A 26,111-nucleotide genomic window follows, 5' to 3' on the forward strand; every position below is an offset into this window, starting at 1 on the left:
ATTTATAGCGAAGCAAGAATCTACATAAAAATCACCACCCTAATTTATTTGCGGAGATGTTTGTATTAAAAATGGTTCATTTGTATAGCCATGACAGTGAAAATAATGTATAATACCCTCTAGTTTCATATCTAATGTACAATAGCTCTACCATTAAAATGCTGATTTTGGTTACAAAGGAACAAGACCTTAATCATAAAATAAGGGAAATGATGGTGCACATACATCTGTAAGCAACATGGTTCACATTTTGGATTGTGGTGTCCTTTGTGAGAAGATATTGCAGAATGTGTTCACTCTCACCGGTGAGATCAAGTAAACTTAAGCATGAGTACATTGACGTTCATAATTTAAAATTATCTTAAATTCTTCATGCACATGTTTGAATTAATAATGCAGAGTTAATCACACTAGAAGTTAGAAGTATCTGTGAACCTCCATCTTATTATCCTATAAACAGATGACTGGAACCAGGAAATTTGTAAGACCAATAAGATACAGGATCAGAATTAGGCCATTTGGCCCAGCGAGTCGGCTCTGCCATTTCATCATGGCTGATCCATTTTTTTCCCCCTCACCTCCAATCTACCTTCTCCTCATGTTCCTTTGTGTCCTGACCATTCAAGAATCTATCATCCTCAGCCTTAAATATACGTAAGGACTTAGCCTCCACATATCCCTGTGGAAATGAATATGACCGAATCACCACTCTTTGGCTAAAGAGATTCCTCTATTCTAAAAGGACACCCACTATTCTGAGGTGGTGTTCTCTGGTCCTTGACTCTCCCACCATAGGAAACAGCCTTTCCACATACACTCTTTCAGGGCCCTCCAACATTTGATAGGTTTCAATGAGGTCACCTCTCATTCTTCTGAATTAAATTTGTTTAATTGTCATTATGTAATACATGAGTATTCATGAATACAGCCAAATGAGACATCCAGTGAATACAGGCCCAGAGCCATCAATCATGTTTCATATGACAAGCCATTCAATGCTGGTATAATTTTTGTGATCCTCTTTTGAACTCTCTCCAGCGTCAGTACATCCTTTCTAAGCTAACAGGCCCAAAACTGTTCACAATACTCCAAGTGAGGCTTTGCTGGTGCTTTATAAGACCTCAATATTACATTCTTGCTTTTATATTCTGGTCCTCTTGAAATGAATGCTAGCATTGCATTTGCCTTCCTCAACACGGACTCAACCTGTAAATTAATCTTTAGGGAATCCTGTTTAAGGACTCCCAAGTGTCTTTATGCCCCTGAGTTTTGAATTTGCTCTCCATTTAGAAAATAGTCTACCCTTTTACTTCTTCTACTAAGATGCATGACCATATGCTTCCTGACACTGTATTCCATCTGCCACTTTGCCTTTTCTCATATTCTGTCTGTCCTTCCTCAAAACCACCTGCACCTCTACTTATCTTCGTATCAATTCCATCATCCATTGACATAGAATGTAAACGTAAGTGGTTCCAACACACACCCCTGTGGGACACCACTAGTCTCCGGCAACCAACCAGAAAAAATGCACTTTATTCCCACTCTTGCGTCCTGCCAAATTAGTCACTTCCAGTATCTTTCCTGTAATGCCATGGGCTCTTGTGTTGCTCCTTGTCAAAGGCCTTCTGAAAATCCAAGTACACAGCATCCACCAATTCTCCTTTTTCTATCCTGCTTGTTACTTCAAAGAATTCCAACAGACATGCAGGCAAGATTTTCCCCTGAAGAAACCATTTTGATTACGGGCTGTTTACCATGTGCCTCCAAGTACCCCGAAACGACATCATTAACAATTGACTCCAACATCCTCCCCACCACTGAGGCCAGACTAACTGGCCTATAATTTCCTTACTTCTGCCTCTCTCCATTCTTGAAGAGTGGAGTGACACTTGCAATTTTCCAGTCTTCCAGAAACATTCCAGAATCTAATGCCTCCACAATCTCATCAGCACCTTTTTCAGAACCCTGGGGTACACCATCTGGTCCAAGTTTCCCAAAAACCTTCTCCCTAGTAATGACCCTGACACTTTGGAACTTGCACCATACTGCTAGTGTTTTTCACAGTGAAGAGTGATGCAAAATACTTCTTCAGTTTGTCCACCATTTCCACCTCTCCAGCATCATTCACCAGTGGTCTGATATCCACTCTCGCCTCTCTCTTACACTTTATTATCTGAAAAAACTTTTAGTTGACTAAGTTAATTTCATATTCCATCTTTTCCTTTTTAATGACTTTTTAAAGTTGTCTTCTGTTGGGTTTTAAAAGCTTCCCAATCCTTTAACTTCCCACCAAGTTTGCTCTATTATATGCCCTCTCTTTGGCTTTTATGCTGGATTTAACTTCTCTTATGCCATCTTGCCTTTAGAATAGATCGTTCTCTTTGGGATATATACTGTTACAGTATTTCTCCACTGTAATACTGATACATCTGACTTTAGCTTCTCCTTCTCAAATTTCAAAGTGAATTTGATCATATTATGATCACTTATCACTAAGCGTTCTTTTACCTTGAGCCCGCAAATCAATTCTGGTTCGTTGCACAACATCCAATGCAGAATAGCTGGTCCTCTAGTGGGCTCAACCACGAGATGCTTTAAAAAGCCATCACATAGGTACTCTAGAACACCCCCCTCTTGGGATCCAGCACTAATTGATTTTTCCAATCTGCCTGCATATTGAAATCACCCATGACAATTGTAAATTGTCCTTTTGGCATGCATTTTCTATCTCCCATTGTAATTTTGTAAACCTCATCCTTACTACTGCTTGGGAATCTGTAAGTAACTCCCATCATGGTCTTTTTACCCTGCAGTTCCTTAGCTTTACCCACAATGATTCCACACCTTCTGACCCTATGTCACCTCTTTCTAATGATTTGATTTCTTTTTTTTACCAACAGAGCCACATCACCCCCTCTGCCTACCTGCCTGTCCTTTTGTTACAATGTGTATCCTTGGACATTAAGTTCCCAATTATCTTTCAGATTTGATTCAGTGCCAACGTGCCAATATATGCTAATCTGTACCTTGCTACAAGTTCATCTACCTTATTGCGTATACTGTGTCCATTCAAATATAACTTGTCCTCATAGTCACCTTTTCAATTTTGTCTGCCCTTATATTGCAACTCATCCTGTTGACTGCAATTTTGCCCTATCATCTGTCTCTGCTTGCTAGCAGTCTCACTGCATGTTGGCACGGATTGTAAACCAACTATCTCACCTTCAGAACTATCCACTTCAGTTTCTGTGCTTCTGCCAAATTAGTTTAAACCTTCTCGAACAACCCCAGCAAACCTGCCCTTAAGGATATTCAGTTCAGGTGTAATCCATCCCTTTTGTACAGGTTGTAACTTTCCCAGAATCGATCCCAATGATCCATAAATCTGAACCCCTGCCCCCTGCACCAGATCCTCAGCCACGCATTCACCTGCCAAATCATCCTATTCTTACCCTTGCTGGCACATGGCACAGGCAGCAATCCAGAGATTACTACCCTGGAGGTCCTGTTTTTCAGCTTTCTACCTAGCTCCCTAAAATCTCTCTTCAGGACCTCCACACCTTGACTACCTATGCCACTGTGACTAAGAGGTATTGGAAGCATTGTAGAATCGCTGGAGTCAAGGAGGAAAAGACGTTCAGATGGAAAGAACAACTTCTGTGCTTCAAGACCAAAGTGAAATAAAGTGTGTAATCAGGAATTTCTTTTAGTGGATCTGCATAAGTAAGTAGAAGTGGGTTGACGGAGGACTGTGACTTAGATTTAGATGAATCATCTCCTGTCCTGATGAAAATAGCAATGTGATTGTAGTCCAGGGGCATTTGAAAGTTATTGGGTTTCTAATCTAGCAATATACCATGTTCTTTTTGTACGTACCTCAAGTAGCTCTCCAATAGGGAGAAATCCATGTGACGAAAATCATCAGTGCCATTTAGCACCGCCTTTTAGAGCAGAAAATCTGATCCCATTTTTCCATTGCAAGAAATGCATGTGTCTTAATGATTAATAGTGTACATTTCATACATGTCTTTTTAGAACTCAAGAAATAGATTAGGAATAGGCCATTCAGCTCCTTGTGTCAATCATTAATCCCATATTCCTCAATTCTTTTAAAATCCATAAATCCTTCTGAAAATCATAACCTTAGAATTTCAAGGATTCTGTACTTTCTGGGTGAAGAAATTCCACACTGTTTCTAGCCCAACTGGCTGATCAGGTATTTCGGAAAAAATATTCCATGTGTAGATACCACAGACAGGGAAAATGTCATCCCTGCCTCCATCCTGTCAAACCCAATAAGAATGTTGTATGTTTCAACACGTCATCCTGATTTTCATTGTTTTATTTATTCAACATATAAACAATATCTTAAGATGTCTGGAATATTATCAATGTGTGATTTCACATAAGTAACTTAAAAAATGAATTTACATAACATTATCAGAATATCAAAATGTCACAAGGTAGGTTAAAGGCACATAATCAAACAAAATTTAACAAGTGAGCCACAAGCCATTTCACAGTCCATTTAACCTTGCTCCTTGCATTTAAGAAAAAAAATGGGCATACACATTCCTGCATGTCGGAATACTTCTTACCCTTCTTGGATTGCTTTATATTAGGTTGTACTATGGTACTCTTAAAACAAGTCAGTAAACTACAAACTGAGTGTCATGATGAAACAGTAGTTCCTCTAATCATCTGTTCCTGCATTCATTCTGTGGGATTGAAAGCAGACAAGATGAAATGTAAACAAGCTGCGACTGGGAATGATGCCGTTTGTTTTCCCCTTCATTTGGGGTCTGAATGTGGGTGGTGCTGTATGAACCAACATTTATTGCCTACTCCTAGGAACTGCAGTCTATTTCCAAATCATAATGGTGTTTCTGTGTGCCTGCTGCAATTGTCCTTGTAGATTATAAAAGCTGCTGATTGAGGAGGTGCTGCCGGATAAACATTGAGGTTGCTACAGCACTTGTGGCAGATATGCCCTACAGCCATGGGGAGGCACTGGAGGATAGGATACTGATGACAAAGCTTTATACTGGAATGGTGTCAAATTTCTTATGTATCATTGGAGCACAAGAGGAGTGTTCTATTGCATCCATAATTTGTGCATCATAGATTGTAGATCTCTACATAATAGTTACTTTTTTTTCTGTTAACACTTTTCCTTTGCATAATGGTTACGGGGAGGTGGTCAGAATTTTATTGTCTGCCTGCCACTTGATCAACCCCAGTGTGCATGCCTTCCTACTTGTATAGTTCCTCCTTTAACTCCAGATAACAGCACTTTAGGCCATTTCTGGAACCGTTGCTGGAGAGTGATCGTCGCAGGACTAGATTATTAATATCTGTCATTTTGTTTAAGAGAAAGCTATTGGCACTAGTTACCCGAGTAGCATTTAATCCAGGCAAACTATACAATGGTGGTGGGAACTGTAATTGAATAGCTGGTTCTCGAACACAGATTCTACAGTAAAGATATTGAATGGGTTCTGGCAATGTCTACAGCTGTTTGATAACACATGCTGGCTTTTGTGATGTTGGGGACCTCAAGAGGTTAAGATAAATCATCATCTTGACACTTTGAGCTGAAGGTGATCCTATGCTTCAGTTAATCATATCTGGAAATGTGAATTGTGTATTTTAAATCCACATTTCGTACAAATTGCATAAAAATTGTACAGCTGTCAAATGAAAATTTTCTACTCAAATTCTTTTTAACAGATGTTTTGAGTAGGTAAACTGGACTGGGTTCTCCATGGTGCAGCCCATTTTAATTTCAGTGTTTTACTGATAAATGTACACGCCGATTTTAGTCCATCAACAGTGATCATAGAGATTTTCCTCTAAAAATGTTGGCTCATTTTCTCTTCATCTGTTGATCTCTGAGATAACTGTTCTGCAGAATGGCTTTCATTTTTATCTGGGAAACCAAAGGCCACAGGTTAATAATGAAATAGACTTTTCACCAGCATCTTATCAGCTGCTAATGAACTGTTTAGAACAAAGAGGGACATAGAACAGTACTGCACAGGAACAGGCCCTATGGCCCACAATGTTGTGCTGAGCCAGCAAAAAAATGAATTTTAGAAAACCCAGAAGCTAATCCCTCCTACCTACACAATGTCCATATCCCTCCATCTTCCTCATATTTATGCTCCTATGCAAACATCTCTTAAAAGCCCCTAATGCGTTGGCCTCTACCACCGTACCAGACAGTGCATTCTCAGCATCCACCACTCTCTCGAATTAAAAAAAAACTGAGCCCTCACAACCCCTTTGAACTTACCCTATCTCAACACATGCCTCCTGGTATTAGACATTTCAACCCTGGGAAACATACTCCCTGTCCTCTCTATCTCTGCCTCTCGTAACTTTATAAACCCCTATCAGCTCTCTCCTCAGCCTCTGCCGCTCCAGAGAAAACAAACCAAGTTTGTCCAAGTCTGATAGAGGAGGGATGAAGAGTGATAACTTCGATTTTGTGAAGGGGAGACAGTGTGTGATGAATCTGAGGGGTTATTTTGAAGGGATACAAAATGGGAATTTTTATGGACTGTCACTAATATGCATTTAAAGAATTCATTTGATTAGATCTCACATCAAGAATTGAAACAAATTGAAGCTCATACGAGGGGTGATTGATAAGTTCATGGCCTAAGGTAGGAGGAGTCATTTTTAGAAAACCTAGCACATTTATTTTTCAACAGAGTCCCCTCCTACATTTACACGCTTAGTCTAGCGGTCGTGGAGCATACAGATCTTGGACCTCCAGAAAGTGTCCACAGCAGGGGTGATTGATAAGGTCGTGGCCTAAGGTAGAAACATAGAAAATAGGTGCAGGAGTAGGCCATTCTGCCCTTCGAGCCTGCACCGACATTTATTATGATCATGGCTGATCATCCAACTCAGAACCCTACACCAGCCTTCCCTCCATACCCCCTGATCCCCGTAGCCACAAGGGCCATATCTAACTCCCTCTTAAATATAGCCAATGAACTGGCCTCAACTGTTTCCTGTGGTAGAGAATTCCACAGATTCACCACTCTCTGTGTGAAGAAGATTTTCCCAATCTCAATCCTAAAAGGCTTCCCCTTTATCCTCAAACTGTGACCCCTCGTTCTGGACTTCCCCAACATCGGGAACAATCTTCCTGCATCTAGCCTGTCCAATCCCTTTAGGATTTTATACATTTCAATCAGATCCCCCCTCAATCTTCTAAATTCCAAGCCTACAAGCCTAGTTCATCCAGTCTTTCTTCATATGAAAGTCCTGCCATCCCAGGAATCAATCTGGTGAACCTTCTTTGTACTCCCTCTATGGCAAGGATGTCTTTCCTCAGATTAGGGGACCAAAACTGCACACAATACTCCAGGTGTGGTCTCACCAAGGCCTTGTACAACTGCAGTAGTACCTCCCTGCTCCTGTACTCAAATTCTCTCGCTATAAATGCCAGCATACCATTCCCCTTTTTCACCGCCTGCTGTACCTGCATGCCCACTTTCAATGACTGGTGTATAATGACACCCAGGTCTCGTTGCACCTCCCCTTTTCCTAATCGGCCACCATTCAATAATAATCTGTTTTCCTATTTTTGCCACCAAAGTGGATAACTTCACATTTATCCACATTAAATTGCATCTGCCATGAATTTGCCCACTCACCCAACCTATCCAAGTCACCCTGCATCCTCTTAGCATCCTCCTCACAGCTAACACTGCTGCCCAGCTTCGTGTCATCCGCAAACTTGGAGATGCTGCATTTAATTCCCTCATCCAAGTCATTAATATATATTGTAAACAACTGGGGTCCCAGCACTGAGCCTTGCGGTACCCCACTAGTCACTGCCTGCCATTCTGAAAAGGTCCCGTTTATTCCCACTCTTTGCTTCCTGTCTGCTAACCAATTCTCTATCCACATCAATACCTTTGAGTGATTATGCAGAAAGTTTGATTAATAACTCATCAGGTGTGATTGATAAGTTTGTGGCCTAAGGTAGAAGGAGATGAGTTACTAACTTCAAACTTTTTGCATAATCAAAGAGTTGAACTGCATGTGCATGTAACGAGAGCTGTATAACTCATCTCCTTCTACCTTACACCACAAACTTATCAATCACCCCTGCTGTGCACACTTTCTGGAGGTCCAAGATCCGTGTGCTCCACGACCACTGGACTAAGTGTGTAAATGTAGGAGGAGACTATGTTGAAAAATAAATGTGCTAGGTTTTCTAAAATTGACTCCTTCTACCTTAGGCCACGAACTTATCAATCACCCCTCGTAAATTTGAAGGCTAATTATTAACCCGGATTGGAAGCTGACTGAACAGGAAACAGAACGGATAATTGGAAAGTACTCAAGTTGGAAAGATGGGACTCATGATGGAGGGGCTGGAACTCCTCACAGTATTCATAACTCACTTGGGATTTCCAATCGTACAAACCTGGTCTGCATTGTAGGTAGTGTAGATGAAAGCATCAAGTTACAAAGGAGTCCTAATAGATTGAGCAAATTGCCAAAAGTGTGACAAATTCAGTGTAGACAAAAGTGAGCTTATTGTCTGGGCAAACAAAGAGAACAGAACACATTCTCAGCTATGAAAGCCCACAAGCTCAAAAAGAACCAGTGGCGGTTAGGTTCATGAACACTTTATTAAAATGTTAGGAAAATAGGACTAATGCAATGCTGATATTAGAGTACCATGTGCAAGTGGTTTCTGTTTGGAAAAATTCTGGAGTAGTGTGACAGTATGGGGGAATATAGCCTATGGAAGGATATGTTAACGTTGGAAGGAATACAGTGTACTCTCAGCTACACATCAAAGGGTAAATTGAATAACTGACCCTTGTATCTAAGGAACTCAGAAACTGGAGAGATTTGATTGAACAGAGCAGAAGTAGGCCACTCAGCCCCTCAGATGACCATTGATCTCTGCTGGCTCTTCTAAACCAGCCCTCCATAATTCTCAACCCCTTAAGCTTTCAAATATTTTCTGTATCCACCTTAAATGTATCTAATGATCTGGTCCCCTCTACCTTCTAGGACAGAAAATTCCAGAGATTATCACCCTTTGAGCAAATAAATTTCTATGAACTTCAGTTTTAAATGACTAGTTCCTTATATTTTTAGCTATGTCCCATTGTTTCTGACTTTCCACTCGTGAAATTATCTCAACAAATACCCTCTCAAGCCCCCTTACATGCATAAATGATTAGAGTGTGTAAAGTTAGGTACAGTTAGGGATAGATATGGAAGATATTTATGATAATTGGTGAATCTTGGATTTAGGTATGGTTTAAAAAAAATCAGAAGGTCACATCATGAAAATATTGACTGACGATAAATTGTTACTCTTCGATGTTATTGGTGATATGGAACTATAAAGTTTTGATGGTCAGTTGTACCTCCAGATTTTGATGTTACACACGTTTCAAGGCTGACAGCTTCATCGAGAGTTAAACTGCTTTGTGATACAATGAGCTTTCTGGGAAGTGGAACAGGATTTACATTCTGTTCTGTATTACGTTTTTTCAGGAGTTTTGTTCGAGGAGGAGGGAGCAGAATTTTCTGGTTCCTTCCTGATGTAATTTCTTGTTTTTTAGTTTCTTCTTCACCACCAAATTCTGCATTCTTGGCTTCTGAGGATAGTTGTCCTTCAAAATTCCCTTCTTTGTCTGAAAAGATAAATGAAAATACTTCCTTAAACATTATTCAGATATCTTGATTCTGGTTTAATTTCTTTCATCAATTCTGCAATACGTTATTAAGAATCATTTATATTTTCAATTTACTGTCTTCCCTTCCCTCTCCTGTGGGACTGTTCATGATTTACGGCGTCTCACTGAAGTGTCACTGCTGATGCATGAACCTAGACATTAATGGTGCTCACTTTAAGGGACGCTCTGAAGAAATTCTACACAGAATCTGGGAGCGTGACTGGCTAATTTTTATTTTGCCTTATTGAAAGATGCTCATGTAAGCATGCTTGTGAACACGAGGGACTAGAGGAAAAGTAAACTTGAAAGTACAGTTGATCCTAGTCATTTAGGACTTCCACATTATGCACTCTAACATGCAAATATCAAAAGTGGTTATTTGTCCAACAGCAAATGCTACAGACGGAGGAAAGTAGAAACAAAACAACGGTTGGAAACAGTCAGCAGCTCAAGCAGCTGTGCCAAGATGGAATAAGATCTCTACAAGTACATAGAGCCTGAATTGTTTCTAACCTTCCTGCGGGTCAGTGGCTATTTTCAACACAGATAGGAATGGAGTATAATATTTTAGTAAAGAGAATAAGGATGTTACATGCTGTATGAAAAAAAAAAAGCCCTAATGGGATAAACAGGTTAAGGGTTCCAAGACTACAAGTAAACAGAGTACCAAAGAAGTTTAAAAAGCTATAAAATAAAGCAAATCCTAGCATTTATTTCTAGGTGAATAGAACTTTAAAGCAGGAATTTCTGCTGAACTTAGACCATAGTTGATATACTGTGTACACTTAGGAATGTCATATTATTCAGTCTGAAGATTCACTAGAATGGTTAGCAGAATTGAAGGAATCTGGCTATTGGAAAATATGAAAGGAGAACATTTCTTTATACTTGAACTTATGCTCATTGTGTTAGACATAATAATGCAGGGGTCCTCACTCTTGTGTCACGGACCCCTTGTTTAATGGTCCATGATATAAAAAAGATTGGGAACCCCTGTATTAATGTGATCTTAAAGAGCTCCTTGCAGCATTAAACTGTTATTTTCCTGACATTTATTAGGATGTTTCAATTTGATTCGAATAGGAGGAAAATATAGTATCATTATCTGGAAGATTTGTGTCCGGAATTATTGTTGGGGGTTATGGTAGGAAAGGAAAAGCAACTCAGTGTGGCTTCTATTTTGGTGTAAGATGAGTCTACTGCCCTAGCAGTGTGTATGTACAAAGCTATGCAGCGAGTTAAACACCTTCTCAAAAATCGCCCAAGATGAAGCTTTCTTCAGGGTTTTAATGAGATCTTACTTGTGAAACTGCAGAAAATTAAGTAAATTACATATTAAATTCAATACAGAATCATCTGAATATACTAATACACCTATTATTCTCACAATTAGTGTTAACCAATGAAATACACACATGAAATACTCCATATCTATTTCTATGATACCTTAATAACAATAAGCAATAAGCAATATACATTTTCAAAATATATCTACTAAATGTTTACTGATATTAACTGAAGATTAAGACTCACAGATATTGCTGTTTCAAGGGCAAATAAAGCAAAGATGGAGATGGATGCCTTTTCACCGTGCACTTTAAATTAAACCCAAGTTAGCCGTGCAGGAAATTAGATAAAAAAGCAACTTACATACAGGAGGTGATATGCATACAAATTAACTGCGCCCTCTTGAGGCCAGAACAATAAGTGGCAATGTAAACTCTACTTGCAACAGAGTGCCTGTGTTTATTTCCAGCTTCTCCTCAGTATGCACCACACAGATTGTACTGAATTGCCAAATATAAAGCAATCAAGGTACTAAAGTTGATACTAATGCCTTTAAGCTACTAAAATCAGAAAGACAGCCATGATTCTCACTCCTATCTGCAATTTGCTATTACACATGGATGAAAAGTCAAACTTATCTTTGAACTGGACCTTACTGTCTCCTCAAAACATTCACTAGAATAATTTGCTACAAGATCTGATGTAGTTCCTATCATTTAATCAACTTAATGGTTGAATTTGGTCATGAAAGCCCCATTAACCAGCAGAATCCTGAAGCTTATTGTAAGTACATATGTGAAGGTTGATTTTGAGTGTGGTATGTAATGGCCAATACCATGGAATGATGACCCAGTAAGAAATAAATGTGCTGAAGGGGTAATAGAAAAATAGACTTACTTTCATCTTAGATATTTCATAAGGGAGAAGAAAAATATTTTTACCTGCTTTTTGACTTGCAGAGGCCTTAGCTATATTGGCTTGCACAACACGTTTAAGAGACTGAGGTGGAGGCTGTGGTTTGTTTTCTCCGGCTATTCCTTCAAATCAAACACAACTAACTGTATTAAAGTTATAACTTGCATTAGTAATAGAGCGGCTCACAAATTGTTTCAGGGTGCTTCATAAGCCTTAAGCAAAAATTTGACACTGAGTCACATAGGCATATTAGTTCTGATGCTTGTAGACTAAAGGGGTAGAGAAGCAGGGGGTTTGGTGAAGTGTTTCCGGAGTTCAGGGGCTGGAGAGGTCTGATAATGTTACGAAGACGGAGAGAGTCACCGTCATGCCAAAGGGTACCGAATGTAAAGTTCATGTGGATTATGCTTGATTTGTTACACAGGGATCACAATTTAATGAGCTGTGAAGACGAAACTAAAGATGACCAGCAGCCAACAGTTCTGCATTTGGCCGTCAGCCCTTAATGTGTGTAGATGTCTATTTCCATTGTGATATCTCTGTCCTTGCTTTCAATGAGGCTCCATGCAATCTCAAGGAGCTACATCTCAACTGCACATCTTTGGTCCAAGACGCTAAAGTACGAAAGGAAGGGATTGAATGTAATTCACGTCTGGGCTCTTGTTATATGTTCAAATTAATAAAGCTGCCGACTCTGTGAAAAAAGGCTTTTACAGATCAAGCAACAGTTTTTTATTTGCTAAAATATGTAGGGATGTAAACGCCGAGCTGAAATTGAACAACATCCTGGCGAATGAGGTTTTTTTTTCTAGGTGTGTCAGGAAGGATTGGAGGGCTGAGGCTGTACTGTTATCAGTGGACTGGTTTGAGTGGTAGGTGAACTGGAAGGGTCCAACGTAGCTGGGATTTAAATGATCCATTACCAGCTGCTCAAAAAGTATTTCATGATTGTTGAAGTCATTGCCACAGGGCGGAAATTGCTTAGGACGGTTACTGTGGCTCTTCTGGGCACCAGAGTGATGGAGGCTGCTTTGAAGCTTGCAGGGACAGATTGCTGTTTCAGAGAGATATTAAACATGTGAAAGAGTTCTCTGTCTTACCTTTAAAATTGGTTAATTCTAACTCCGATTTTATACTCTATAGAGATGGGGGAAGAAATGGAAGAATAAATTATCACATGGCATGCAAGTGCCTGCTGTTCATACAGAAATTCCGTTCACCTCAAGTCCTGAACATTTTCTGGAAGTTTCAAATGGATAATTGACTTTAGTCTCATTCTTATGTCATGTTTTTAAATATTACTTTCCAGCTTTTTCTGCATCCTGCAACATCCATGTCAACATTAACTATTTTCTCCTTGGCTCCTGTTTACATAATTCTGGAACTAGATTTGGTGAATCAGATGAATTGCACATTTTTGCAGTTCACCTGAGAAGTCTCAGTTTCAATTCCTACAGGTTTCAACTTCTCCTATATTAGCAATATTACCACTTTTGTAGATGAACAAAGCAAAGGTATTGTCAACTTCAGGCTTACAAGCACTTAAAATGTCCTTACATGAGGATAAGAAGACATCCTAGATTGTATAATCAGTGAATTATTGTGGAAAAATTAAAACATAAAGCAGAGCATATAAAATGGCAAGGATCTGTGAGAGATCAGAGAATAGAGAATTTTACAAGAAACTGAATCGTTATAAGGAGGCAATGTGACATCAAAACTAACAGCAAGGGCTTCCATTAATACATAACAAGGAAGATGGTAGTTAGGGTAAGTGTGGAACCATTAGAGATCAAGAATGGGGAATCAATAACAGGAAAACAGGACAGGCAAATTAAATTGATGCCTTAACATTTTCTTTGCTGTGGAGGACACTGTAAACACTTCAAAACTATCTAATAGGATAATTTCAAACATTATGGTGAATTTAATAATTGCTATCATGAGGGACAGGATAATGAAAAGCAAAGTTAAGGGGTTGAAAAGCAGACAAGTTTTCAGGAGGCTCATGGTACTGAGAGGATTTGTGTGAAGATTGGTTTTTGATAGAAGACTGGCATTTGTAATAAATGGGTCTTTTCCAGCCTGGAAGGATGTAACAAGTGAAGTGCTCCAAGAATCAGTCGTTGCCCCTCAATTATTTATGATTTATAAACATAACTTGGAGGAGAATATACAGTACTCAAGTTTAGGACATGGACTAATTGAATGGGCAAGGAAAACATGGCAAATGGAGCCTAATGTGGGAATACGAGTGTGTACTTAGATAAGAAGAATCTAATGGTAGACTCTTCTCTTAACGATGAAAGATTGTGGATGAGTGAAGTATAGAGAGACTTAGATGTTCTTGTGAATGAATCACAGAAAGTTAGCAGGAAGTGCAGCAAGTGGTTAGAAAGGTAAGTGACACATTGCCTTTATTGCAAGCGGGTTGGAGTTCGGACATGGGGAAGTATTATTACCATTGAACAGAGTACTGTTCATTGCTATACAGCACAGAGACAGCCACTTCAGCCCAGCCTGTCCAGGTCAACCAAGATGCCCATTCTCAGCTAGTCTCATTTGTCCGTGTTTAGTCTAAGTCCTCCTTATCTACGCAACTACCCAAAAGCCTTTTAAATGTAATTGCACCCCCCTCTACCAGTTCCTGTGGCAGCTCATCCCATACACTTAGTACCATCTTGGGCCTGTTTTAAACCTTCTCCCTCCCACTTTAAACCTGTCTCCTCTCAGACTCCCCTACCCTGTGATAAAGGCTGGATATTCACCTTATCTATGCCCCTCTGTAAAGATCACCCTTAGCCTCATATACCCCAGGGAAAAACAACCTCTCCTTTACGAATCAAACCCTCCAGACTTGGTAAACTTAGTCTTAGACTCTTAACTTCTTCAGCTATGAGGCCACCCTCAGGGTGGAGGAACAACGCCTCAGAATTCCGTCTGGGTAGCCTCCAACCATCTGGCATGAACATTGAGTTTAACCTCCAGTAATTTCCTTCCCCTCCCTCCTTCCTTCTTCTATTCCCCACTCTGGCCTCTTATGTCTTCTCCTGTCCTGTCAATCGTCTCTTCCTGGGTTACCTCCTTCTCCCCTTTCTCTCCTGGTCCACTCCCCTCTCCTATCAGATTTCTTCTTCTCCAGTCCTTTTCCTTTACCTTTCTCTCCCCCCACCTTTTTATTCTGGCATCTTCTCCCTTCCCTTCCAATCCTATGAAGAGTCTTGCCCGAAACGTCAACTCTTTATTTATTTCCATAGATGCTGCCAGACCTGCAGAGTTGCTCCAGCATTTTGTATGTGCTGCTCAGGATTTCCAGCATCTGCAGGAGTTTTGTGTTTATATTCTTAGAAGAACAAGGAGAGATTTTATGCAAGATCCCAAGGGGGTATGGCAAGGCATGTTGATGTATTCACTAGTGGGAAGCAAGCTAAGGAGGAAGTCATTTACAACCAAGGTACATAGGCATTTGTAACTGTGACTGCCAGGAATTCTCTACCCTGAAGAGGTATGGAGCATTGAACACTGGGGTTCTTTAAAGACTAAGTGGTTAAATGTTTGATAAGTCTGGGTGTTGAGGTCTATGGGCTGACACAGAAGAGAGGAGGCCTGGGGAACATCATACTGAATGCTGGAGCAGGCTTGAGATGCTTTCTGACTTACTCCTGCTATTTTCTTATTAGGGGGACAGACCAAGGTTAATATTGCTCAAATCAATCCAATTACTCAAAAGGGGCATGAAATGGCCTTTGATTAGAACAACAGGGGACTATTAGCTGCTTATGACAATGGTTCAAATGGCCATGGGGAGGTGATATTCAGGAAGAATAACTTTCTAGCCAATAATAACTTGTATGTGGATGTGAATCTGTAGTTAGCTGGTGAGGTGCAGGCAACAGAAACCACATCAACATTTCAACTTTTCTAACATGTTTTGTATTATGCAATCGCTCAGGTCCATCCAGGAAGGGGCCTTTGAAACTGTTCCTCCTTGTACTAATTTTACAGGAAAAATGCAATGCACAGCGTCAATACCATGACACAAATCAAGTGCCCTAAAGGTGCTTCATAAACACAGGCAAGTTTGGACTATTTTTAGGCACTAAAAATCATTACCCAGTACAGTTATTCCCTTCTGCAGCCTCGTGAAGTCAATGGCTACTTAACTACTGTACCCTTTCAGGTAGCTGGGGGGGGGGTCCCAGCAGAGTGGGCCAGTATGTAAAATAACTCATTAGTTGTAACGAGCTGAACTATTCTATTACCCTGGATTGGACACCTTTCGGATGCCTGCCAAGTCTCAGAGAGCCTAAAGAACAAAGCCAGCTCAGACACTCTTGGTGGGTTTTCAAAAGCTGCTTCCTCTTACCAGATTCATCTGGGGGTCGGAGGGGATTGTCTTCAGATTGGCTACAGTTAGTGCCTGGTGTATGTGCTCCTCAGATCTGAACAGCAGCTTTCCTTCACTGAGATCTGAATTAAATTCCTGTGTGTTGACAGAAACATTCGAGTTAAATGACATAATCAGTTCAAACAAATCTCCGACAGTAATTCACCAGTTTATTACAGGTAAGCCGTAAACTGCAAATGGCAAATATAACATGCAACATCTGTTTAATAATATTGAATATCCTTTCTCTTCTATACCCCCAATGCTCTTAGCTCAGTGGTGAAGGCTTCATGGTTGCAAGAACTTTATCTAAAATGTTGACCACTAGACCTGGATCCCATCTTAGGATACCCATGACTCGAAAGGTAATCTTGTCCTCATGTGACCACAGCCTAGCGAGTACATTCTAGAGTCCACTGTATCTACTTGCATTTGTTACTTTCAGGGAATTATGACATGGAGAATGTTTCTTTATGCTTGGCTGTTATTGTGACCCCTAGTTTTCCGTCTCAAGAGCGTTGGGTTGTATTGCAGGGAAGCCAGTCTGCTTTTCAGCTTCACCCTGCTCTAACCCTCGCACAGCCTTACCTTTTGCAGCCGTGCACTCCTAAGGTTTTCCCAGAGATGCCTCCATGATCCTCCGGAAAACCAGAACCTATCAGAAGTGGAGACCACCTCATGGGGTGTGGAGATTATGGTCCTGCCCCAGACTGCTCTGACGTCTCAATAGATCATGCCATCAAAGGCTTTCCCACCATTTCTGCATAGCTCTGATTATATAAAATAATAACTTAAATCAAAAGCATGTGAAATTTAAATTTAATTGCATATTAGTTTATCAAAAATATCCACCTTTTACTGAAGACAGGCAATGTTATACAGACAAAATTGCTGGAAGAACCAAGCAAGTCAGGCTGTGTCTGTGGAGTGAAATACAACCAATATTTTGGACCAAGACCTTTCATCAGGACTGGAAGGGAAGGGGGACAGAAGGCAGAATATGAAAGGTGGAGAAGGGGCTGGCATAAAACTGAGGGCAAGGGCAGGCAGGCGGGAAGTGCATCTGGCCCCTTGCCTCAGTATGTTAGGAAATGCTCTTCGATGGTTAAGTGAGAGGTCAAATCTTTTCGGATAGTCACCTTTTTTTTGCCCTTATTACTAATTACCTAACTACAATCTATAGTTATCATCCCACAGCAAAAAACATATCATATATATCAAAGGATTCAGCGCTCTGCTTTACAGATTAACACTACAAGCAACTTGCTAACAACAAAAACACTGATAATTTTTTTGATTTAGATCCGATTTGCCATTTTTCCACCTGTTTCTCCTGAAATATTTCCATGGTGTAAACCATCAGCAACGGCCTAGCTATAAATCTAAAACAGACGTAATCACGTGCACTACCTATATCTACACTGTCGGTTTTCTCTTCAAATAAATCAATCCTCAGCAGATATTCCCTTCCTGTGACAAATCCATGCTGACTGTTCTTGCAAACCTTTGTAATGGATGACCATTACTTTCACCCAAGACAGTTCTAATAAGATTTAATTAAAATCTCAGTAAGATATAAGATGGAGGTAAGATCCCCAAATAAACCAGAGAAGTTTATAAGCACATAATTACTCCGGCTGCCCTTCTCTCCTACGAAACAACACATTAATAAAGCAACATGGAGCCCAAAGCTAGACCTAAAACTTGAAATAGGGAAATGGTCTGGTCCATCATGGTATCTTTCTTTTGCTTCTTTTAATAGTCATCCATACATCTTACACAGGTCTGGCAATTTCAAGTACACTAAACCCTTCAATAGTTCATGTTTCTTTATGTGTCTAACACTTGAAAAGAGTGTTTACATTATTTTCCCTCCTTTGTGAGGACAGTTGCAAAGTATTCATTAAGAAACATAACCACATCTTCTCTCTCCATATCTACTATCTCAAATTGATCCTTCTATCTCCTTGGGTCTCTTGCAATATGCATACTTATAAAATATCATTGCCTTCTCTGACTCCGTTTGATAATACATCTCTTCCTTAATTCCATTTCTGCTTTCCTCTTACACTTCCTACAAGACTGAGCCTACAGAAGCTTCCTTTCTCATGCCTTTACCTTTAGTAAGATTTTAAATATCGAGGAGGGGCAAGATATGAAGTTTAATGCTATCCACACTCACACATTGAATGCCGCCTTTTTAGGAGCTATTTCTAATCTACTCTGGGGGACATCACATCTCGTCTGAGGAAACTAGTCTTAATTCTTAACTCGTCCACCAAAATACTCTTCCACCACTCTGCTTTAGTTGCCAACGCTGTCCAGAACTGATCTTTAAACCAGTTTCTCACCTCATCTGTGACCTGGGCGGTCTGACCACACACAGAGCAGGTACTGTCAGACCCCTCGCCGGCCTGGATGCGGTTCTCGGCCCCATGCCTTTGACCTCGCCCTTGCAAGCCACTGTCTGTGGAGCAAGTTTACTCTGGTCATAGAACAACAGAACACGGGCAAGGCAGGGGCCCACGTTGGGTTCCCTGTATTGCACTACCATCAGCAAAGCATCTCAAACGTAATGCAATGAGGCCACACTGAGGTTGGAGGAGCAACACCTTGCATCCTGTCTGGGTAGCCTCCAACCTGATGGTGTGACCATCGATTTCTCCAACTTCTGGTAATTGACTCCATCCCCAACTTCACCATTCCCACTTCCCTCTCTCACCTCATCTTACATACCAAACACCTCCCTCTGGTACTCTACCCCCTTCCTTTTCTTCCATGGTCTTCTACCCTCTCCTATCAGATTCCCCCTTCTCCAGCCCCTTACCCCTTTCACCAATCAGCTTCCCAGCTCTTCACTTCAATCCTCTCCTTCTCCCAGTTTCACCTATCATCTACCACCTTGTACTTCTTCCTCCCCTTCCCACACCATCTTGCTCTGACATCTCAACCTTTTTTCCAGCCCTGAAGAAGGGTCTTGGCCCGAAATGTCGACTGTTTACTCTTTTCCATAGATGCTACCAGGCCTGCTGTGTTGCTTGGATTTCCAGCATCTGCAAATTTTCTTGTGTTTGCATATCAAACGTAATGCTATGTCATGCACGATTCTCCGAGAGCTTTCATCACAGAGAACGCATTGCGTGCACTATACAAGGGACCAGTATGCTAATTTCAGAAGCATTTCTTACCTGTGCTGAACTACAGAGCAGTCGTGAGAGGCTGGGCCTCAGCCACGTTGGCTAGCATATTAACCAGCAAAGGATGTAAGTATTTGAGGTCAAAATACAGAGAAATTAAAATCAATGACTGATTACCTTATTTTTCCAAAACATTGGCTTGTTCCCCCACTCAAAAAATACCATCAGAAAATGCTGGAAATATTCTGCCGTTTCATTAGAATTTAACAGAGAACATAGAATAGTAAGCACAGTACAGGCCCTTCGGCCCACAATGTTGTGCTGACTCTCAAACCCTGCCTCCCATATAACCCCCCACCTTAAATTCCTCCATATATGTGTCTAGTAGTCTCTTAAACTTCACTAGTGTATCTGCCTCCACCACTGACTCAGGCAGTGCATTCCACGCACCAACCACTCTCTGAGTTAAAAAAACCTTCCTCTAATATCCCCCTTGAACTTCCCACCCCTTACCTTAAAGCCATGTCCTCTTGAGTTGAGCAGTGGTGCCCTGGGGAAGAGGCGCTGGCTGTCCACTCTATCTATTCCTCTTATTATCTTGTACACCTCTATCATGTCTCCTCTCATCCTCCTTCTCTCCAAAGAGTAAAGCCCTAGCTCCCTTAATCTCTGATCATAATCCATACCCTCTAAACCAGGCAGCATCTTGGTAAATCTCCTCTGTACCCTTTCCAATGCCTCCACATCCTTCCTATGGTGAGGTGACCAGAACTGGACACAGTACTCCAAGTGTGGCCTAACCAGAGTTTTATAGAGCTGTATCATTACATCACGACTCTTAAACTCTGAGGGAAACCCTGTCTTAGGTAAACCCTCCGTTAGATTTTGACAATTTTTAGAAAAAAAATTTCAGATTTCCAGCACTTGTGTTTAAAATGTGTTCTCATGCATACTATATGATGTCTGCTTTGCAGTAAAATCTGAAAACTCTGTTTTAATTGCATCTTGCCACATACCAAAGCATGAACTGACAAATTACTGCTGTTATGAGGCAACAGAATTAGTGAGTGCGCTTTGACCCCTCGTGATGACGGTTCCCGTCTGTGAAAATCCTCTTCCTTGTTTGGTTCAGCACTGCCCTCTCGTGGTTTAGCTTGGCCAGGCGCCTCATCGGATTTACAGTGCAGTTTCAGGAAATCCAGGGATGAAACCTTCTTGCCCTTCTGCTGGTTTTCCTCTGGATCGCTCCCTGCCTTTTGCATTTTATTGATCTTTCCTTTCTTGAAGGCAAACAGGTCACTGAATTTGGTACATCTCTTTTTAGTTTTTGAAAGGGTTGATGTTAAGGTGCTTGCTTCCTCTTGCTTCGCAGGCTGGGGTTTCCTGTACAAGGAGTTGAAGGAAAAACAAGTCAGATCACAGCGCTACAGGGCCCGTGAGATAAACACCTTCTCAAGGTTCTATTTATCAGCTGCTGAGACTCCTCACACTAAGTGTTTGAAATTATAGTTCATAATAGATCTCTTAACATCTAGATTCAGTTTGCTATGCATGGTCCAATTTTCTAACATAAATAGTACAAAAAACCCAGGTTATGATGGAAAATACTTGAATGTATTATCATCCCTATTGAGAATAGCAAGAATTGCAATTACTTGATTGCAGATTGCAGGAATTCGTGAAGATGACATGTTGCAAACTACAACATAACATTTTATGGACATAATCTTGTCTAATTACATTACAATGGCTTAAGTCATTGGTGGTTATTAATGCTGTCTCTGTTTCTGCAGTGCAATATTTGAATGTTCAGTAGCTTTAGCTAAAATTGACTGTTGCAAAAAGTCATATTCTTATAAATATGATAGTTTTGATTTATTAAAGGAAATAATAATGTGGGCTTTTGTTGTTACTTGATGATTGATACACACTTCAACAACTGCAGATCCTCTTGGGGCTGCCAGGACATTAAACACGTCTATGTTTAGGAGGTCTATGGAAATCAGCATAAGCACTCCATTAAGAATTCACTGCTGGGGATAATTTAAACTTACCTCACTCACTGGGATTGAACTGAGTCCCGCTAGTGGGATCGATTCAAGTTAATGGCAAATAAAATAAGATGGGATACAAAAGGTGAATGGACTATGTTGCATGGAACAGAGGAGAAGGTGATCTTTTAAAACATCAATTCCAGCTTCTTCAGAACACAGAATCATTGTTCTTTCATTTGCAATATCCAATGTTGCAACTAAATCCATGTTCCAGTTACATGTTCATGGACTTAATTTTCAGGCTTGATTTGTCCATCTTTCAGAATATTGGAAATTCAGCAACACTTCTGTATTTGGCATATCATGTGACAATACTGTATTTTGGCTTATTTTCAGTCAAAACTTACAGGATTGGAAAATGCTTCAAACCATGAACTAACTCTTCTCCAGCTTCCAGCCGGGTAAAAGCGTCAATCATAACCAATGTTTCGATGACTAACTCTGCCATCTTCATCAGGAATGATACCTGGGCTTGTCTGGTCCGGTGGTATTTATACCCCTGTATTCTATCCCTCCTGATTGGTTAGTCCTCATCCAATCAAGTTTCTACTCTCCCACCTTGTTTACAATTGAATTCCAGGTCTTACTTGTAGTGAGATCCTCGTCTTTGTTAAAATTCCTTTCCTCTAGTTTTATTTCAATGGCTTTCTTCACCAGGCAGCCCCAAAATCCATTGGCGCGGCATAGTAGTTTTGTGCTGTTGAAGTCAATCCTATGGCCATTGCAGTTCTGCTACCGTTGATTTCTGCAGGTGACCCAAACAGACACACCTCCTGTGCTCCTTGCTGCGGGTTTCCACCGTGCGTCCCATCTAGATGATATACGCTACACAGCACTCACAGGGAATCCTGTAAATGCCAGTCATCCTGAGTCCCAGGATATCTTTCACCTGCATAAGCTGTGATTCGAGCTTCCTTGCAGGTTTGTGGATGGTATTAATCTGGTATTTTCAGGATTCTGGCGATCCTTCCAGAAACTGTGGAAGCCATTCCGTAGGAACATCATGCATAATCATCTTATTTCCTCAGGGAGACTCTCAGGGACCAAAATAGTTTTTGCATGGTTAATCAAAGTAGAAAGAACTGCTCTACACTGGGAGGCATGTGGTGGCTTATATTGTTGAGGTATAAGTGCGTGTGAGTGGGTTTCCGATCGACGCCATGTCCAAGGCTACCATTAGTTTCTGTCGTATTAGAATGTCCAGGAACAGGAGGCACCATTCTTCTCCATCTCCAGGTCAGATGATGTTTACAGGATTCCCTGTGAATGCGATCAGCGTATACCGGCCAGACGGAGCGCATGGTGGAAACCCACATCAAGGAACACAGGAGGTGATCCATTAGGGTTACCTGGAGAAATTGCATTCACCATGGCCATAGGATTGACTTTGATGGCACAAAACTACTGTGCCAAACCACTGGCTTTTGGGACCACGTGGTGAAGGAAGCCTTTGAAATAAAACTAGAGGAAAAGAATTTTAACAAAGACAAAAGTCTCACTCTAAGTAAGAATTGGAATTCGATTATAAGCATGGTGGGAGAGCGGAAACCTGATTGGACGAGGACTAACCAATCAGGAGGGACAGAATACAGGGGTATAAATATCACCGGACCAGATGTGTCCAGGCATCATTCCTGATGAAGGTGGCAGAGTTTGCAATCGAAATGCCAGTTATAATTGATACCTGTTCCTGGCTGAAAGCCCAAGACAAGTTTATTCGGCATATATGCTGAGAAAGGACTAGATCTTTTTTCACTTCAAAACATATTTGCCAGCAATTCACAACAAAATAGTTATGGTTTGCATCCTTTGTACAACATCTCTGTCATATTAGTAAAGATCTTTCTAGAATTAATAGATTCTGGCATGGTTCTGGAGGACTGAAAAATTGCAAATGTCACTCCACTCTTTAAGAAGGGAGGGAGGCAGAAGAATGGAAATTATAGGCAGTGGTTGGGAAGATATTATGTCTATTGTTAAGGATGTAGTTCCAGGGTACTTGGAGGCACATGATGAATTAGGCCAAAGTCAGCATGGTTTCCTCAAGGGAAAATCTTGCCTGACACATCTGTTGAAATTCTTTGAGGAAATAACAAGCACGATAGACAAAGGCAAATCGAAGGATGTTGTGTACCTGGATTTTCAGAAGGCCTTTGACAAGAAGCCACACATGAGGCTGCTAAACAAGCTACAAGCCGAACCATTACAGGAAAGATACTAGCCATGGAAAGAAGACTGACTGATGGCAGGATGCAAAGAGTGGGAATAAAGGGATCGTATTCAGATTGGCTGCCGGTGATTGGTGGTGTTCCACAGGGGTCTGTGTTGGGACCACTTCTTTGATGTTGTATGTCAATGATTTGAATGATGAGATTGATGGCTTTGCGGCCAAGTTTGCAGATGATACGACGATAGGTGGAGGGGCAGGTAGTGTTGAGGAAGCAGGGAGTCTGCAGAAAGGAGAATGGGCAAAGAGGTGGCAGATGGAATATAGTGTTTGGTCATGCACTTTGGTAGAAATAAAAAGGTAGGCTATTTTCTAAACAAGGAGAAAATTCAAAAATCCGAGGTGCAAAGGGATCTGGGAGACCTTGTGCAGGATTCCCTAAAGGTTAATTTACAGGTTGAATCCATGGTGAGGAAGGCAAATGCAATGTTAGCATTCATTTCAAGAGGACTAGAATATAAAAACAAGGATGTAATGCTGAGGCTTCATGAGGCACTAATGAGCCCTCACTTGGAGTATTGTGAGCTGCTTTGGGCCCCTTATTTAAGAAAAGATGTGCTGACATTGGACAGCAACCAGAGGAGGTTCATGAGAATGATTCTAAGGATGAAAGGATTATCATATGAGCAGTGATTGAAGGCGCTGGGCTGGTACTCACTGGAAGAATGAGTGGAGATCTCTTTGAAACCTATTGAATGTTGAAGGGCCTAGGTAGAGTGGATGTGGAGAGGATATTTCCTATGGTGGGGGAATCTAGGACCAGAGGGCACAGCCTCAAAATAGAGGGAAGTCCATTGAGAAAAATGGACATTTAACATCTGCCGGACGATGCTGAGGATGTTCTATGAGTCTATGGTGGCCAGTGCTATCATGTTTGCTGTTGTGTGCTGGGGCAGCAGGCTGAGGTAGCACCAACAGAATCAACAAACTCATTTGTAAGGCCAGTGATGTTGTGGGGATGGAACTGGACTCTCTAATGGTGGTGTCTGAAAAGAGGATGTTGTCCAAGTTGCATGCCATCTTGGACAATGTCTCCCATCCACTACATAATGTACTGGGTGGGCACAGGAGTACATTCAGCCAGAGACTCATTCCACCGAGATGCAACATAGAGCGTCATAGGAAGTCATTCCTGCCTGTGGCCATCAAACTTTACAACTCCTCCCTTGGAGGGTCAGACACCCTGAGCCAATAGGCTGGTCCTGGACTTATTTCCTGGCACTATTTACATATTACTATTGAACTATTTATGGTTTTATTACTATTTATTATATATGGTGCAACTGTGACGAAAACCAATTTCCCCCGGGATCAATAAAGTATGACAATGACTATGACTATGAAAAAGATGAGGAATTTCTTTAGCCAGGTTGTGGTGCATCTGTGGAATTCACTGCCTCAGGTGGTTATGGAGGTCAGGTCACTGGGTGTATTTGAGGCGGACATTGATAGGTTCTTGATTAGTCGGGGAGTGAAAGATTATGGGGAGAAGGCAGGAGATTGGGGTTGGTTGAGAAGGAAATGGATCAGCCATGATGAAATGGTGCAGCAGACTTGATGGGCTGAATAGCCTAATTCTGCTCCTATGTCTTATGGTCTAATGTCATTGCTAGATCTGGAAAGCACCATACAATTGGAGAAGAACTGATTCTGCCAGCAGTAAGGGAGATTCTAAGTACAGTTATGCACAAGTCACCAGACCAAATGATTAAAGTGATTCCATGCAGCAACAGCTCTATTCAAAGATGAATAGATGGCATATCTGAGAATTGAGCAACATACTTACGACAACGCGATTTTGTCTGCATTTGGATGAGTCAACTTTGCCAGGGAACGAGTCTTTGCTTCTTGGTTATGCTCACTTCATAAAAGATGAAAATATGGTTCAAAAGTTGTTATTTGCAGGGAGACTAGAAACAGATATGAAAGAGGAGTCAATATTTCAGGTCATTGAGCAATTTTTCAAAGAGAAGGACATTCCGCTCACCAACATTCTTGCTTGTGCAGCAGATGGGGCACCATCAATGACAGGACACCATGGTGGGGCTATTACTTTCTTGAAAAAGGCTGTATCTAACACTTACAGTTAGGTGTGTAATTCACAGGTAACATCTTGGTGCAAAACATCTAAGTGATTGGCTTTACAAATCGGTAAATACTGTTATCACAGTGGTAAATAAAATCAAGTGTCGTGCCCTCAGTTCTCAACTACATCATGAACTTTGTATTGAGAATGATGAGCAGTCTGAATGCTTGCTGTTGCACGCGAAAGTCAGGTGGCCCTCAAAAGGAAGCAGCCTGAGACACTTTTATGCACTCTTGAAACTGTGATAAAATTCTTTGAAGATTTGAATGCTTTTTTCAGTAATCAGACCAAGT

General features: G+C 40.9%; 1 protein-coding gene across 1 annotated transcript in view; it reads right to left on the bottom strand.

Annotated features, from left to right (window-relative positions):
• Window positions 1–4,333: 4,333 nt before the first annotated feature.
• The window catches only part of carmil2 (capping protein regulator and myosin 1 linker 2), a 170,075-nt gene continuing 148,297 nt past the window's right edge, over window positions 4,334–26,111 (bottom strand). The window contains exons 33-39 of the mRNA XM_072279510.1: window positions 25,519–25,593; window positions 20,468–20,834; window positions 16,294–16,410; window positions 13,028–13,064; window positions 11,954–12,049; window positions 9,414–9,683; window positions 4,334–5,932 (exon numbers count right to left, since the gene is read on the bottom strand). Coding sequence (XP_072135611.1) covers window positions 5,856–5,932; window positions 9,414–9,683; window positions 11,954–12,049; window positions 13,028–13,064; window positions 16,294–16,410; window positions 20,468–20,834; window positions 25,519–25,593 — 1,039 coding nt within the window. The 3' untranslated portion in view covers window positions 4,334–5,855. The remainder of the gene's footprint in view (window positions 5,933–9,413; window positions 9,684–11,953; window positions 12,050–13,027; window positions 13,065–16,293; window positions 16,411–20,467; window positions 20,835–25,518; window positions 25,594–26,111) is intronic.

Source organism: Mobula birostris, chromosome 15 (assembly GCF_030028105.1).
Source record: "Mobula birostris isolate sMobBir1 chromosome 15, sMobBir1.hap1, whole genome shotgun sequence".
Taxonomy (NCBI): domain Eukaryota; kingdom Metazoa; phylum Chordata; class Chondrichthyes; order Myliobatiformes; family Myliobatidae; genus Mobula; species Mobula birostris.